Raw genomic sequence first — 18,111 nt, 5'->3', positions numbered from 1 at the left:
CATCGTTAGCACAACTGTTATCAAAATTATCCTAAGTGGGGTTTTAAACAATATGACTACAATATTACATCATTGATTTCGCCTCCTCTCCAAGATAGCCCTGCTCTGCGGTGCCCAGAGGCACCCCAACTCCCACTGATCTGAATGTTGTTACTTCTTGTTGTACTTTTGCCTGTGGACCCGCAAAACATGTTGCAGTTTGTTTATGGTGTACCAAATTAATGTTGAACTGGTTGCAAAACATTCCAGTGGATGGCCTCAATTCACTAAGCCTATCTCCTGTCTTTGATAACATTTCTAGAGTTATCACCATGGTGATGACGAGGCATGTACTATTCAGGAAACATTTTACCTCAGGCAAACCTAAAGTTAACTCTTCTGTCTTTAAGTTAACTTTTCAATCCTTACAATAACTCCAGAATTCTAAAGTTAAAGACAGGCTGTTAATTAACTGCGTGTGAAAATAACTACAGAGGAGGTAACTTAACTACAGAGGAGGTAACTTAACTACAGAGGCGGTAACATAAGGAATGGAGAGATAAGATTACTCTCTCACTGTGTGGAGGTAAGTTTTCTCTTGCCTTATTATCTCCCACATGATCTTAGTGAATTGAGGCCATTCATGTCTTCTGTGTGGGAGGTAAGTCCACCTATTAACCCCCATTTTAAATGGTTTTGAATTATTTTTTTCTTTTTTGGCACCTCTGTTTCCTACTCAAAGTTGTTATCCTCCTTTAGTGGATGGTTGGTTTTTGCCCCAGTTTCCTACTTCTATGGAAATCAACTTCTTATCCTGAATGGGGATCGGTTTATTTTCCCCATATGCATCTGTAGTGGTTGCTTGAACAGCTACCACTATTTGTGAGTATTATACTTACCTATAATTTATATTCCTCTTATGTTACAATACTACACTATATTGGACTCTCGATTATCTTCTTATTCTATTTTGTCCCATTATTATCAGAGCCAGTTACATAGTGAACAATACACATACAATAGTATAATGATGAAAATGAATTCTGTTAACCCATAAATATTGAGGGGGTCTTATGCATTCAGCCTACTCCTCAATGTATCATACAAACCAGTTAAAGAGCTGTAACACTTGCCAAACAGCACAGGAGTCCCAATTTCCTTTTCCACTCTGAAAACTATCTACATTGAATGTTTGTTCTCCCAGTATTTCTTTCCTCTAGGCACCTTGGTTTCCTTCCACAACCAAAACTCACATTGACAGGTTAATTGGTTTCCACCACTTGGCCCTAGACTATAATGACGTCATTACACTATGACTATAATTGGGACATTACAGTGTGAGCTCCTTTGAGTGACAGTTAGTGACATGAGGTTTATTTTAAGTGTACTCTCTCAAGTCTTTTTAAAGACCAATCTCAGCTCTATATAAATGCATTATTTTTAATAATACTGTATATGAGATTAGTACATCAACCCCTATCTTAATTGTAACAAAGCACACTTGCAGACAACTATGCACCATTTTAATGTGAATTGCTGTTTAAGTTGTAATGTGTTCAAAAGACGCACACTATTCATGTGGTGTAACATTTGACAAAAGTACAAATGACACTGGCACAGGATAGTGAAGTGACTACCAAATTATATCCAGCGTTTTTAATTTTACAAAACTGTCAATGTAAGTTCTTTGTGCATAAGAGAAAAACATATTGGCCACTATTCAATAAACTTTTTTCCTCTCCTAGGTGATATTTTGACACCTTGTAAGTACAATCTCTCCCAAGCCACCAGCAAGCAAGAAAATGTTTAATAATAATTTTGATAGCACTTTTTGGTATTTTTTCAATTGCCAAGTGCTGAAAAGTTGTTTTAAAGAGAAGCGAAAAAGTATCTTCTGGGACAAAACTTAAGAAGAGAAGTTAATTGAATAAGGCTCATAGAGGTGTACAATTTTACTGAATTTATAAATCCAACAAATGCCAATAGCACTTGTTATATTTTTCAATCTTGGAAGAGGAACTTAAGCAAATCTTTGTTATTGCATTACAGGACATCTTTCTGACCAGAAATTAAAAAGATCTGACTCGCTTCCTCCACCAAGGTCTCGCATCATCACTGCTCATGACAGCAGAAGTAGCTTCCGGGGAGGCAGCTTGTTTTCAACTCAAACCATAGGTGGTAAGTAATCGCTAGAATTGAATGAATGCGTCCCAAGAGGTAAATGTGCCTGCGTCCTACTGCAGGACACTATTTCCTCAAGGTAAGATGATTCTTTAATCAGATTCAAGTAGTGTTTTGACTGCTGTTTCAGGGATAGAGCTGACGTAACGTCTGCCTTCATTATGGTTTTGTCATTGGATGACTTCGATGAGCCTTGGCAACACAGAGACAGGCACAATAAGACCACTTTGGAAACATTTCTCAAGGATTAACTTTTACTTTAAAGCGAAAAGAACACTATAAAAAGATGATGGGAGAGGTTATGCTGTAAACCTCTAAAAACTTTATTGTGTGCATCTGTAATAATACTTGCATATTGAAATGATTTTTGGTTCACACATAGCATCTGAATTATTAAGGTTTTCCTGAGCTGCAGAACATGTATCTGACCAATTATATCCAGGCCATGTTTGCAAGCTTAGGTGATCAAGAGCAAATCAAACCTATTATTTCCTCTCCTGTAATGCTTTGTATCCTGGAGATGCCAAACTACAAATTCTACAGACTACATGAAGACTTCATGTAGTCCTCTGTGATAATTCATGGACATGTATGCAGGCAGAGGTGGGAAAATGAGAGATCTCTGACATCACAGAACCAAAAAGTATGTGCAGTACTTTCACTTTCAGAATAGCCTGAGCTGAATCCCCAAGTGCTAAGCTGCAGCTCTTGCATGCAGTGAACATTATGAGGTTTGAATATATGGTTTTGCAGCCATCAATTTCCAATATGGCAGAAGGTGTTGAGAACAGGCCTGGTCAATTGACTAATATGAGAGCACACTTTAAAGGTTGGAAACCTGATGGATGTTGTGTTACTACACAAGCATGCATGTTTTGAGACCGCACAAACACTTGCCTTTCTGTCCAAGCTTCAAGCCTCCTAGTACCTTTCAGAAAATGTAGCTTAAAACATGAAGGATATTTTTCTTGTGTGACTGTAACGATTGTGGAATTCTCTCAGTGGTCAGCGCACAGGACGTGCGCTGACACTGCGGAAATCCTCCACAAGCGTATAATCTGAGAGAACCCAGCAAAAGGTGCAACGCACCTGTAGAGGGAAATTCCTGTCGGCAGATGCAGCTGTGGAGTGCAGAGGAACAGATCCTTTGCCCTGCCACAGATACCAGATAGGAATTGTACGAAGGGAAGCAACGCAGGGCAAGAAAGCCCTTAAAGAGAGAGAGTAAAGCGACAGAGTGTATGTGTGTCCACCAATCTAGTCGCCACCCAGCGACGATGTACACACAACCATGAAGATCAGGTGAGAAGGCAATCGCAAGAGATGGCGATTGCTAACAGCGACACAAGACAGAATAAGCACAGAGGAGGAATGTATGAAGATCCACCAATCTAGTCGCCAACCTGCGACAGTGAACACACAACATAGGAAACCAAGTGAGAATGCAATCGCAAGAGAAGCGATTGCGAATGAGAATGAGCACAGGGACAGAATGTATGTGTGTGCAACAATCTAGTCGCCAACCCGCGAAGGTGCACACACAACAGCAGAAACAAAGTAGGAACGCAATCGCGAGAGAGGCGATTGCCAGAGGTGACACAAGACTTAAAGGAATACGATCAATTAAAACGACTTTTTTTTTAATACTCTATATTAGTGTACACATTACCACTAGTGCTAGGGGCACTTTATTTATTCACCCAGGTCTCTCTATCGCTATCTCTGCTTAAAAATTAATTTCTCACACAGCTCATAGTAGTTTGGGTGACCCTGAGCTGCTTGGTTACTCTGTCACACAGCTCACAAATATATTTCACTGTGTCACTCACAGCATGCAGCAGACATGAGGAGAAATAGGCTGATCTGAGGTGGGAACAGGTAACTAAATGAGCTGTAATATTGCTGGAATATAACTAGCTATAACACTAGTTTGTGTTTACACTCAGACTGGCTGCCTGCTTGAGGTGATTCACTCCAGGCTGCATCCATTTTACAAGCTGCTGAGAGGGGGCAGACCACTGTCTACAATTAGCATTAATAGTATCTTTATCAGTCAAGAGAAGCAAAGATAATAAACACACATTGCTAGAATCTTTAACCCCTTACCACCATATCAATAAGATTTTTTCAGCAAGGTGATAATTAAACTATAAACTGAGGAGTTGATAGCAACTCCCCTGTGCAGAGACATGGTCTAGCCCTCTGGGAGCCCAGTATTTAGATACATTTTGTATCCAACACTGACGCCAAAACTGACGGAGGATTTTACAGCTGAGAGGAACAGCTGTGTGAGGAATCAAATTGCTGCTAGTACTTGCCCTAATGTGTGCTACAACATACAGCATTTAAAAATAAATGCATACATCGATAGTATTCCTTTAAGCAAGACAGGGCACAAGAGTAGCAAAGGCACAGCAAACGTACAAAGACTGATAAGGAATATAACAAACGCTAACTAAACGCGAACACCGCACTCATTCACAACAGTGAACGCGTTTACAGCGCGATCTCCGCACGTTAAGCGCAACAGAGACAAGCACGCCTAACTAACCACCGCCACACAAACACGAAACAGAGAACGCGAGCGCTTGCTTAACGGTTACCTCACCGAGCCTACAGCAAGCGTTCGTATCAGACAAGACAGACAGACGGACGGGAAACAGGATAGGAAAGATCCACTGCTCTTTCCGCCAGAGCGAGTGCGATCCAAGTAAAGCAACAGAGCTTAGCAGGATCCACTGCTCTTTCCGCCAGAGCGAGTGCGATCCAAGTTCAGGGACAGGATAGGAAAGATCCACTGCTCTTTCCGCCAGAGCGAGTGTGATCCAGGTTCAGGGACAGGATCACCGATCAGAAGGACCCACAGCCGCTACCGCTAGGGGCTAGTGCGATCCAAGCAAGACAGGCAGATGGGATAGCCGATCGCAACCGCTGCTCCAGCTATACTCCAAGAAAGCAGATCAGAAGGATCCACAGCCGCTACCGCTAGAGGCTAGTGCGATCCAAGTAAGACGGATGAAACAGAAGGGGCTACCAGTAGCAACCGCTGCTCTGGTTAGCACCCACAGATAGACAGGACGATTTCCTATCGACCACCATTGGCGACAGGACAATCACAGCAGAGAGGCAACATAGACAAAACAGATAAGCAGGCTAACTGCACTAGAGGAGCTGCCTAGTGCAGTCCCCAGAATTACTCTAAGATAACTATAACAATCCAACAGGGAAGGCTGACACTCCAGGAGTGTATTTAACAATCCGTTATGACCAGCAAAGCCTTCTGGGAGCAGAAGGCTTTTATACTGCCAGCCCTCAAAGGAGACAGCTGGGCAATTTGCATGTATGCAAATCCCTCAGCAAAGCAACTCTGAAAGTTGCAAGATGAAGCCAGGTCTCTTTTCCAGAGACCTGCATCTCTCAGACATAAGGAATGGTCAAACAGCTGTCTGCCTGTGCAGCCAGCTGAGCGGATCATTACAGTGACACAAGATAAAGATGTTACATTAAACATTTTTTTTTTTTTTTTTTTTTTTTTTTTCATGTTTTTTCTTCAATGTTTTGGTGTATGAAACTCTTTTTTTTTTATCAGCATTAACACATAAAAGAAAAGTTTTGTTGATTTTTCTGTTTGCAAAATGTTGCACATTTTAATCCTCTGGCATGCATATCATTATCATGGCACAACCGGAACTAGAGATCACTTGCAAGGAAATACTAAATCCTGCACAATGGATTTGAAAGAGAATAAAATATTTATTTACTATAGTGCAATATACAGTATGTACATACACTCAACAATATGCATGCAATCGGACAATCAGAAACACATGGTGCACCACATATACCAGCTAAACACCTTAGCTAACGAACTACGTAAATATATACAATGGCAAATATTCAGGAGCACAGAAAGTATGTATAAGCAAAATCAGCACACAAGAGAATAATCAGTTAGGCTAGGATCAAGACTACGATATCCGATAATACAGACATTAGGAAACGAATAGTCATGCAAACAGGAGGTCAATACCAGGATAGATGATCAGATTTACAAGGCTACTAGCACAATGATCTAGCAATGTCCTGCTGGTAGAACCAGCCTTAAAGTGGACCCAAATTAAAAATACAAGATTTCAGAAATGAAATCTATTTTCTAAATTATAATAATAAATAGCAGCCTTTTTTCACCTGCATGATGACAAATTTAAAATATTTTACATTTATTGGAGAAACCCCTCCCTTCCTTTCATATTGCCGGGACAGAATCCGGCAAACTGGTGGAGTAGAAGGTAGAATTGCTAATGGCTGCCACCTGTATAACCCTAGTTATGAAAAGAGAAGGGTGAAAAGCATGCACTGAAATGCTCATAGGCTTGAAGGAGTGTTTATTTATCTTTGTATGTGTCAGAGTGGTGCAACTAAATATTTTGAATTAAAAAAATGTTTGCTTTGGGTCCGCTTTAAATATGATGCACGTTGGTCAGGTGACAGTTCAGAAAGCTCACAGAGTTCCATATGTAGATGAACTGAGGAGCTCCACACTTCCTAGGGGGCAGAAAGACATCTGCTGGTGGAAAGTAGAAGTCCATATGAAAAGTGCTGCCACCAGAAGGAATCGTAATTCTGGGAATACACGGCTCGATTCTGAGCCATTTAGATGGCTCGATAGATAATCGGCGACATGTCCGATCTCGCGCCCTATCGTTTCCGTGCTCGATTCCGCATGGAGGACAATGGCAAAAGATAAGAAAAACGAATGGAAGATGAGAGAATTGCCCTGCAGAATCGAGTGCGGAAAACGATTGGGCACAGAATCGAGCAGCAAAATAGACCTGTGTATTCCCAGCATAACACACATATTGCACGTTTTTGTGTGCCTGAAATGTATTACCAAACTTAGAGCACGTAGTAGTAGTGGATAATTTAAGAACTGTCTCTCTCTGAGCTATATGCCTTGCATTCATTACTTACAAACCGTAGGAATGAACTGTTACTGCATAGCCATGCAATGCTGCATTTCAGAAGCATTTATATCCTTGGATTTGTCAATTGTACATGTTCCTTTAATATTACAGAAACATATAAAGCAGCATAGCTACTTTTGTAGGAGGGGGGGGGGGGGGAGAGGCCACTCTCTGAACCACACTATGCCATGAAGGAGGGTGAACATTATAGTTACATAGTTATTTGGTGCCTGGACGTGTTTAAATCCAGACTGAAAACCCACCTGTTCAGTTTGGCATTTGCAGAAATATAACTTTTGTTGTGTGAATACTTCATCCTACTAATTACTGAATCTGAGAGAGCCTAAGCGCTTTGAGTCCTATGGGAGAAAAGCGCTATAGAAATGTTATTGTATTGTATTGTATTGTATTTGGGTTGAAAAAAGACATACGTCCATCGAGTTCATCCAGAGAACAAAGTACAACACCAGACTGCTCCCTCACATATCCCTTTTGATCCAGAGGAAGGCAAAAAACCCTTACAAGGCATGGTCCAATTAGCCCCAAAAAGGGGCTACAGGATCATCATCTGTTCTGTGCTATAAAAATGCATATGCAGGGGTATGGGGCTGATTGACCTATACAAAAGGAACCTTCACTGTATTTTTAATGTTTATGCATATAGTATAAGAAATCCTGACTGCCAAATATGATGACAAGGTCACCATAACCTTGGTGTGCACCTGCTGTGCTATAATTAAGCTAATTACATTAAGACTACTGTATCAGATAAGTACTGTGCAGGATTTGTAAACTGGGCTACTTTTGCAAGTGAATTAAGTCTTTCCTGCCAGTTGAGAACTGAGTAATAATTAAAAGTTTGTATTAATTTAATGCATGCAAAATGTTAGTGTATGTAAATACAAATATGAGGTTTACTGCATACCGTACATCAATGATACATATTTTTTCTCATAAATTAATATAAAAATTTCCTTATTGGGTCACACTGCAGCCAGCTGTGGTTTTCTAGACCTGTTGAATTAGGTTCCTTTGCATTTAATGAGGAGTCCACTGGTGAACGTATTTGTTGTTTGAATGACCGAGAGATGACTCTTGTCCCTCTGCATGACATTAGTGCCAGATATCACAGAATACTTTTGGGCTAAGTTTCTCAGTGGGACGTTAAAGTCGCGCGTTAAAACAGCATTTAACGCAGAATAACTCACTGCAATGAAAAATCAATGCCCTATTCACAGTGCACACGTTGCGTTGGTGCCTAACGCTGCACGTTAAGTAAAAGTACTGCATGCAGTGCGTTATACACGTTATTAGCTGCGTTGGACTGTTTGCACATGCTCAGTAATAACTTGGAAGCATACTTTTCATTGCCTGTATTTTTTACTGTATCTGCTGTATGCGACGGTAACGCTGCGTTGCCACTTTTTGGGCGCGTTGAGTTGTAAGCTTGCGGTGCGACTTTAACGTGGCATCAAAACGCAACGTCCCACTGTGAATCTAGCCTTACAGATCTTTGGCGAGTTCATGCCTTGATAGCTCACAACTGCTTTGGCAGCACAAGAAGGGCCTATACAATGTTAGACAGGTGTTTTTTAATATTTTGGGTGAATGTGCTGAAGCTATTGAATAGGTTGTTTTATGAGAGATGTATGCCCTTAGCATCTTTGACAACTAAAACTGCTGCATAGAATCACAATATCCATGTTTGTGATTGTTGCCGTTTTTAAAAAGAAATTGAGACTTAGCTGTTCCTTTGGAGGTAAATAGTTACTTTTCTCGGGGGTGGATCTTATCCCTTGACAAATGACACTCCTCAAAAAGGTATTTGTTGGGCCCACCTCCAAGCCGCGTACAATTTGCAATAAGCTTGCATGCAGGCTGGAATTATGAACATCTTAATGGCCATATCCAGTGACTCCAAATCAAAGAAGACAATACTATTGGCGTAATATAGCTGGGTAAGTATAGTGCCAAATGTAGGGAAATACAGTATTTCATAAAATCACGGAATTCATCATGGGCACACAATAATTGTTACAGTATTACGACTTGTGGGACAGCCATAATGGAGGCATCTGCTCTAATGTTTGCTAATATAATTAGGCATATTATGAGGACCATCAGGTATTAATGCCTTGATTTTGTAATAGTTGTTTTTGAAAGAGTTGTTTTTTTTGCCATGAGCATAAATGATGGATTAACGCCAAAGGCTGGGACTCACAAGAAAGCAGAAATTGCGGAGCGTTTTTGGAAGCGGTTTTTGGATCATGTGTCAAAGCAATTTCTGGAATTTGAAGTGATTTTGAATTTATTGCAATTGATTTGTTTCACAATGTGGGATTTCCATAGGCTTGGATGTAAAAACGCTTAAAAATTGCTTTGAACAGTTGAAAAACGATTTTACAGCAATCCTATACTTTGTATTGGCGCACAAACACTCCTAAAAGGCTGCAGGCACCTTTATTGAGTAACCTAGCACTTTTGGAATCGCAGACGATTCCAAAATGCTGTTAAAAGTGCTCTAGCAGACTTTAGGCAATAGGCACTTCCAACTTCAGATGTTACCCTATTCACTTGATATGATATGGTGCTGAAAAAATGTTTGAATATAGACTTTTGTGCAAAGGCAGCAATGCTTATCTTTGAAGTTTTAGAGTTCTTTGAATAAAGTGTACTTAATATAATTTAAAGTGTACCTGAGACAAATAAGTGGAAAACATTAATACTTACCTGGGGCTTCTCCAGGGCCCCTTCAGGCCTAGAACTCCCTTGGCATCTCTCTGGGATACTCCAGTCCCCCACTGGACAGCCCAGTACTACTGTCAGTTGCGTTTCGTCACTCCTTAGTGGCCTGGCCACATGGGCACCTCCGTAGCTGAGGTTGTGCATGTGCAACGAAGCACAACTTTGCCAAAGTAACGGGCTATCCAATGGGAGACTGGGAAGCCCCAGGTAAATATGAATCTTTTCCATTTATTCATCTCAGGTTTCCTTTAAATAAAGTTCTGATCAATAATGCAATAAACTGATCATACTACTGTATGATACTGTATGTTCTGGATTTGACATGCTAGAAAAAAAGGATAAAGGCAATAATGCAAGTACCTGTATGAGGGAAATGGCACACATCACGTTACTTAAATCTGGCTTCACCTTCCGTGTGTGTGTGTGTGTGTGCCAATATAAATTATTTGTATACATCTGTTATGGATTTCTGACTGGATTTCCACTTTAAAGGACACCTAAAGTTAGTAGGATATGGAGGCTGCCATATTTATTTTCTTTCAAACAATACTAGTTGCATCCCGCTGATCTTTTATGCATCAGTAGTGCATGAATCACACACCTGAAACAAGTATGCGGCAATTAGTGTCAAACAGCTGAACATCTGAACTGCATGCTTGTTCAGGGTCGTTGACTAGAAGTATTAGAGGCAGATGATCGACAGGACAGCCAGTCAATTTGCATTGTTTAAATGGAAATGCATATGGCAGCCTTGATAGCCCTCAAATTTCAGGTGTCCTTTAATGCTTTGTTCCCTCCAAACCTTTTCTATGAGTTTTGGCTAGAGCAGGAATTGGTTACAACATCTCTAAATATGTTCCTTCTGTCTGTGTCCCCATTGGCAAGACTTTCCTTTACTTCCTATTCTGGGGACCTTCGTGGACCTCCTTAGACATAACACACATTCTGGTGATCCCAGAAGTGAAATAATGGACAGCAATAAAATGTTTGTGGTTTTAACTCTTCTCCATTGTAAAACAAAATATGTTTACCTCAATTGAGAGATTTATCCACATCCTATCAGGGCTATAAAAGAGGGCTATAAAATCCCCCCAAAACATGTTAAAACGGAGATAAGAGGAGGCAATGGTGGATTTACCTCCTCCTGATAGACACAGGCAAAGGCTGAAGTTGTATTAACACAAAAGTGTATTTATACACTGTGGGAATCGATGCAACGCGTTTTACAGGCATGGCCCTGTTTCATCAGGCAATAAAAGTGGAGTATACAGCTGTGGGACAGAGGCAACAAGCTTAGTAATAGATATACTCATCCAGTATGTATAGTAAAACTAGGAAGATCATACATATATTGTACCATATTAAACGTAATTAAATAAAGGGTTTGTCACATTGAGTAAAATGGAGAACATAAATTGAAGACACCAGAAAATGGGGAAACAGAGGGGACGTGAATGGGGTTCTTTTAGGAGTGGTACGGTGGGGGGTTTGGAGGAAGAGGGGGAGTCAGTTTCCACATTATCCAGTACATACTAAACTATATTTGGGTCTCTGTGTCTCCTCTTCTTTTTTATTTACAATCTCCACTAACCATGACTAAAATACAAATTTTGCTTTAACATTTAAATACAAAATAAAAAAATAGAAAAAAAATCTGGATTTTATACTGCTCTTACTGGATAAAAGATGAAATGCTCTAAATCTGAGCTACAGTAACAATAAAGGGTGCACGTCGCTCTTTGCAGTAGGAGCGTCTGCTCTATAAAATGGTACACACTGCAACAAAGACAGATAAACAGGCTTAATTGTACTTATTGCACAAGCTGGTCACACACAGAATGGCTTACCTTGTGCAGAAGCGATCCCTATTAGCGTGGATTTGATAAGTCTCTTCAGGCTCAATTGTATCTAATGGCCAGCCATTGTGTGTCTGAGCATCGTAATAATTTTTGCTGAAATCCCCTTTTTATGTGTCTTTAGCTGGGAAAAATCTCTCTCAGGCGCAGAAGCTGGCCGATTTAGACAGTGAATTAGCAGCGCTGTTACACAGCCGGATGAAGGAGGCCAGCATGGCTTACCAATGGCCAAACAGCGAGAGCGATTCCTCTCAAAGGCGCAAGATGGAAAGAATGATGGCCGTCAGACAGCTGGAGTCCACAGAGAACCTTATCAACAGGAAAGCATTTTTAGTTGTGAGTATCGAGTTTATGTATATCTGACTGAATGTAAAACTGAGCAAGGCACATTCGAACAGCAGTCAAGTGAATAGAAACCGTGTATATCAGCACACACAGAATACCTAGGATACCTGGTTCATGGGTCACATGTGCTTCTAGTGCAGTACAGCTTTCTTCATCTCCTCTCTGGACTTAGCCAGTGGGTGGGTCAGTCAGGTGTGGCCATGTAGCACTCAAACTGAGAATAATTTACACTAGCAGAGAATTGTTTATTTGGGAGCAAGAGACCCATGGTTGTGATGGGACGAGGGTTGTGTGGTTGGAACCAGGGCAGGGAGCATGTGTCTTTCATGACTGGCTAGGTTGCGCTTTGAAGTGTACACCTTACAAACATAGCTGGCTCAGTGTGGTAACTGTAAGCCCTCCTCTGTTTGGCATAAAACCCTGCTGGTATTCCCCATTACATCGTTTGTAATAATTACTGGTATCGGGGGATCATATAGCAATGGCCACTCCAGTCCAGCGGTTCCACTGAACAATAAGGAAGTGACATCACATCCTGCACTGTTAGCACTGGTCGAAAGTGGCTTGTGTAAAATCCTCTGATAAGATTACTGCAGTGTGAAATGCCACAGGGAAATCATGTCATATCTAGGTACTTATACCATCCGCTGATGGATAATAAGATTTCCAGCCAACCTAAACTTGATGGATATGCAAGGCTAATACGTAAGTGCGTTTACCTACAGTGAAACAAGTACTAAATAAAAAGCCAAATATCCTTTTGTAACAGTTTTTCTTTAAAGAAAACCTAAACTGAAAATGAAAAGGTAAAATAAACATACACAGGTCATACTTATCTCCCGTGTAGTCTACTCCTCAATCTCTTTCTCCTCTTCCACGCTCTATTTATACACTGTGATCAATGGAATTCTCCATCTTCCATTTTAAAAATGGCCATGACATTGTAACAGTTACTGGGTCAGCACACTGTTAAACTGTAATATCGTGCACTTGAGCAATAGGGAAACATGGATATTACCTTGTAAAGAAAGAGATTTTTATCCTTTTGGCGCCTCTGTTCTCCTTTACAATATGGATATTACCTTGTACACCAGTTGTCCTTTCAGCTATAACTGACAGCAACTGATATATTCCAATGCTGACAGAATCTTGTCAGAACTAGAAGGGATCGTTGTTAGAAGAAAATGGTGAGCTTCTCAGAGGAACTGACGGCGAGGTATGTATGCAATATTCATTTGCAGATACAGTATATGTTTATTTTAACTTGTTGCCGACCACTCCACACCAATTGGCGTGAACGCGGCGGTAGCCCCAGGACCACTCGACGCCAACTGACGTGAAGTCCTGGGGCGAGGTTTTGCAGGACATTGCGTGTGCTGATGCGCGCGCATCTCCGCTTGCATGATGGAGCGGAGCTCCGTTATCTGTCTCCCAGCGGTAATCGCTGCTAGGAGATAGTTAGATTGTGAAACTGCCGTCATTTACATTGTACAGCGCTGTGATCTAAGGCAGCGCTGTACTAGGGACAGCCATGTGACACGGCTGTCCCCCTGGGAGGCACAGGAGCGATCGGATGTCATAGGCTGATGCCTACAACAGCCGATTGTGGTGAATGGCTGGCGGGGGGAGGGAGGGCTAGGGATTAAAAAAATATAGCAACATTTATTATAAAAAAATACAAATAAATAAAAAAAACAAACGGCAGCAGCGATCAGAGCCCACCAACAGAAAACTCTGTTGGTGGGCAGAAAAATGCTGATTTTTATGGTCCTGCAACGAGCCCTTAAAGCTCCAGTGGCCTTATTTGTAAAAAATAGCCTGGTCACTGGGGGGGGGGGGGGGGTGTTGAAGCCTGTGGTCCTTAAGTGGTTAAAGGATACCTTAGGGATGCGAAAAAATTGAAAATGGGGGGGGGGTGCAGGCATGTGTAGGAAGATAAAATAGAAAAAAAGGAGAAGCCCAATATGGTGTAGTATGTTAAAGACAATTGGTAAGTGGTTTAGTGAGAGAATTTATACTCACAAACATGGGTTACCATTCAGGCAACCACTCAATAGGCAGGTGAGGAGATTAGACCTGTCCTCACTCAGGATTAAGAAGTCGCTCTCTGTAGTAAAGAAATAAGAAAGGGGGTAGCACTCCCCTCCACCAGGAGTGGACACAGAGTATTAGTATGTAGAACAGAGGCGCCAGCAGCATAAAAGTCAATGCAATTTTTAAAAATTGCATGGAGGAAGTGGTGGGCTTGCCTCCCAAAAGCAGACACGGTGGAGAGGCGCTACACCTGCTATTGCCAAAATTCTGTTTTGTCCCCACTTTTATTGCCTGATGAAGCGGGCTGGGCCTGCGAAACGCGTTGAACTGTTTTTGGGGTACCGTATAATAAATGTATTGATTTATATGAAGACAGGATCTCGTGACTGCTTTTGGGAGGCAAGCCCACCACTTCCTCCAAGAAATGTAAAAAATGTTTTATTGACTTTTATCCTGCTGGCGCCTCTGTTCTTCATACAAAGGCATGTGTAGGAAGCTCTCTTCATGCCCACTACTCCCCCCATTCTCCTCTGTCCACCTCCGTTATGTTTTAATGGCCCCCTGAAAATACTTTTAGGTCAAAAGGGTCGGTGAGCAGTGCACAGGCACTTCCCAACGATGCACATCCTTGATCGTGTGCCCGCACTGGGGACACTCAGCACATAATGTCACAACTGTATAGTGTGCATGTGCAGAACATTACCGTCCGCGGTGGCGCATCACCGGGCAGCGCCTGCACACTGCTCACTGAACATCCCGACCCAAAAATATGTTTTTTGGGGGGCGGCATTAAAACATAACGGTGGGCATGAGAAGAATTTCCTACCCATGCCTGCTCCTCTGTTTTGTTTTTTTCACAGCGTTTTAAACAATTTTAATTGGTTCAGGTTCCCCTTCAGGTACAAAGCGCGCATGCGCAGTACTTTCACGCCGGCCGTCGTGATGACGCGAGGCGGCCGGCGTGTGACGTAATCCGCGTCATATGCGGAAGAAGCAGCCCGACACTCGGGAGAGTGTCGCCCGGGCTGCGGCCTGCCAGCCATTCCGGAGCGGGGAGAAGGAGAGGAGCCAGGACGCCGGCGTGGGACCTCCCGACCAGCACTGGGCTGGAAAAAGCCCCTGGTGAGTACAACTTTCCTTTTTTTTCTGAGCTCGGAGTCCCTTTAAGTTTCTATGGAGAAATATTGCAGTTTTTTTCAATATCAAAGAGGAGAGATAAAAGATCTTTCCTTTCAGTTGGCAGTTCTCCCTTCTGTCTGTAAAAAGTTAAGATTCCTTTTCTGCGAGGGAAGCAATTTTCCATGTGAGTAAATTACAAGGGTTTGTAAAAATTAGCAGATCATTTTTTATGTAACATTCCTAGCAGGTTTCTTTGCTGCCTTGACAAACTTATTAATGGGTATTGAGAATTAAATGTACCTGCCAGCACAGTTGTGAGTAGATACAGGTACAGTCAGGGAAATAAATTTGCTAACTCCCAGCAGTAAAGTATAGAAATTGATCTCGAAATTACTGTTTCTGGAAACATTATACAGAGTCTGTAAGTTCTAACTCTTCCAACAATGTTTAAATATTCAGTTTTTCTTTTCAAGAGTTCAGACAACAGTTTTCCACACATCTGTTTCAATGCTTTGCTTTTTTAGTAGGAGGGCTTTTTGGTTCCTTTTATCCCCCTATACATTCCTAGTAGTTTGGGTCACCCTGAGCTGCTTGGTTACTCTGTTGTACTGGTCCAAGCCCTATTTCATACAGCCTTATCAATCCCTGCCATGTACTGATGAGGACCAAAAGTCCGAAACAGGCTGTCTACATGTGGGTTTGATATGGCTGTGTAAAACTAAAAGCTATAGGCTTGCTATAAACCAGCGGTTCTGGATGCTTGCTTGGCTTACAAGGGCGAAAAGGGATAATTTGCATATTTAGTGGTAGTGCATTGTGGGTAACCACAAATGTTCACTTATAACTGAATGATTGCAAATTTCCTTCTGTTTTAAAAAGGCAATTACACCAAGCTGTTTCAATGGGAATCAGTTCAGTCACAGAAGGTGACTAAAATAACATTCGGCCAAAAGGCAGGTATGCTGTACCTGCCAGTACGGTATATGGACAAGCTTATGTGGGCATACAACACCACCCTTGTATGGGCTTGTAAATGCTGATTTATAAAGCCATAGCCAGGAATACTGAGTTGGCCTCTCCTTTGCTTCAGCACCATCCAGCTCGTCTTGGAAGGCTTTTCAGTAGATTTTAGAACATGGCTGAAGGGATCTGCCAGACTCTGTAAGCCATTGCTTTATGGACCTTGCTTTCAGCACAAGGCATTGTCATAATGAAACAAAGAAAAACCTTCCTGGAACTGTTGCCACAATGCAGGAAGCATGCAATTCTTTAGAATGACATTGTGTGAGGTAACATTGGTATTCCTGACATTAAAGAGCCTAGCCCAAGCCTAAATAAAACAGCCCAGATAATAATTCCTCCACTACCAAACTTTTCATTTGGCATTGTACATGCAAGGGCATTTCCACTGCTCCAAGGTCCAGTGGAGGCCTGCTTTATGCTACTTTAGTCAGTGATTGGTATTGTGCATTGCAATGTTAGACTTAAAGGCAACCTGACGCTAATAAAATTATTTAAAATAAGCACATGACGTAGCTGCAAATGAATATTACATACTAACCTCACTGTCAGTTACTCTCAGAAGCTCACCATTTTCTTCTTACAGTGATCTCTTCTAGTTCTGACAAGGTTTTGTCAGAACTGAAATATACCAGTTGCTGTCAGTTATATATCAGAAGCTGTCAGTTACAACTGAATGTGCAAGGAAATGTACATGTTTCCCTATGGCTCAAGTGTATAATATTACAGTTTAACAGTGTGCTGACCAGGAAGCTGTTATGGGGTAATGGCCATTTTTAAAATGGAGGACGGAGAATTCCATTGATCGCGGTGGACAAATGGGATGCAGGAGAGGAGAAAGAGAATGAGGAATAGACTACAAATGAGGTAAGTATGACCTGTGTGGTTATTTTGACCTTTTATTTTCAGTTCAGGTTCTCTTTAAGGTGCTCAACCATAAAACTCAGATTATGAAAGTAATGACAAAACAGTTCTTGCGATGGCATTCCGTGGAAAAGCATTTTAGAACGTAGTAGTGAGCACTGCAACTGAGGAAAAACTATTGTTATTAAGCAGATGAATTCTACAAAGTTGTTTGGGCCTCTTCCCTTCCTCCGCCATTGTTCTGGGTGCCACATTAGATATTGGCAAAGAGCTGGTGGATTGGGCTTGGATTTCTGAAACAAAGATAGCAAGAGGTGAGTATCTATCAGTTAGATTATTTAGGGTTAGGCATCAATCAAAATTGTTAGGGTTATGGAATAGGGCATGGAGGATAATATTATTGGTCAGCGTTTGTAGTTTGCCTATGGGCTGAGAGATTGTGTGAAAAGGAAACTAAGAACTCCTGGACCATAGGCATTCTGAAGAAGTATGGGGGGCAGTATTGTAATAGAGAACAAAATATACATTTGTGGAGTGCTTGGAGGCAGCACATCTCACCCACAAATCTGACCCAGGTGTGGCTCTTATTATCCAATTTGAGCAGAGCATAGCAAAGATTGAAAATAGGCCCACCCCAGCCAAAAATAACATAAGGGAAGAAAGCAGCTTCTAAACAAATTGTTACATTGACTATACAGATGTTTCCATATATTTATAGAAGACCCTACACAAATCACAAATTGTGGTTATTGGACAACTGGTTTGGGTCTAATTTTAGTATTGAAGGTGGCCCTGGAACTTGTTGAACAGATACAGAAGATACAAGCAAATGCCTTGGGCTGGCTATGAGTATCATCATACGTGGGTTGCATTAGCACACAAAAGACAGTGTCCTGGAGGGGAGCTGGCTTCTCCTAAGGGAGGGAAAGGAAGAGCAAGACAAAGGAAAAGACTAATATCCATCTAAAGCTTTGCAAGTGATCAAAGCTATCAGATGTGGAGGT

General features: G+C 41.5%; 1 protein-coding gene and 1 long non-coding RNA gene across 4 annotated transcripts in view; one reads left to right on the top strand and one right to left on the bottom strand.

Moving 5' to 3' along the window:
- The window catches only part of NPHP4 (nephrocystin 4), a 486,557-nt gene that overhangs the window by 386,645 nt on the left and 81,801 nt on the right, over nucleotides 1-18,111 (top strand). For all 3 annotated transcript variants that reach the window (XM_068240494.1, XM_068240492.1, XM_068240493.1), the window contains 2 exons: nucleotides 2,029-2,157; nucleotides 11,850-12,061. In XM_068240494.1, the coding sequence (XP_068096595.1) occupies nucleotides 2,029-2,157; nucleotides 11,850-12,061 (341 nt within the window). The remainder of the gene's footprint in view (nucleotides 1-2,028; nucleotides 2,158-11,849; nucleotides 12,062-18,111) is intronic.
- The window catches only part of LOC137521364 (uncharacterized), a 47,306-nt gene continuing 46,371 nt past the window's right edge, over nucleotides 17,177-18,111 (bottom strand). The window contains exon 3 of the long non-coding RNA XR_011022110.1: nucleotides 17,177-17,400. This is a non-coding gene — a long non-coding RNA (uncharacterized lncRNA). The remainder of the gene's footprint in view (nucleotides 17,401-18,111) is intronic.

This window comes from Hyperolius riggenbachi, chromosome 6 (assembly GCF_040937935.1).
Source record: "Hyperolius riggenbachi isolate aHypRig1 chromosome 6, aHypRig1.pri, whole genome shotgun sequence".
In the NCBI taxonomy this organism is placed as follows: Eukaryota; Metazoa; Chordata; class Amphibia; order Anura; family Hyperoliidae; genus Hyperolius; species Hyperolius riggenbachi.
The sequence above is the reverse complement of the archived record's forward strand: the minus strand, read 5'-3'. Positions and strand labels throughout refer to the sequence as shown.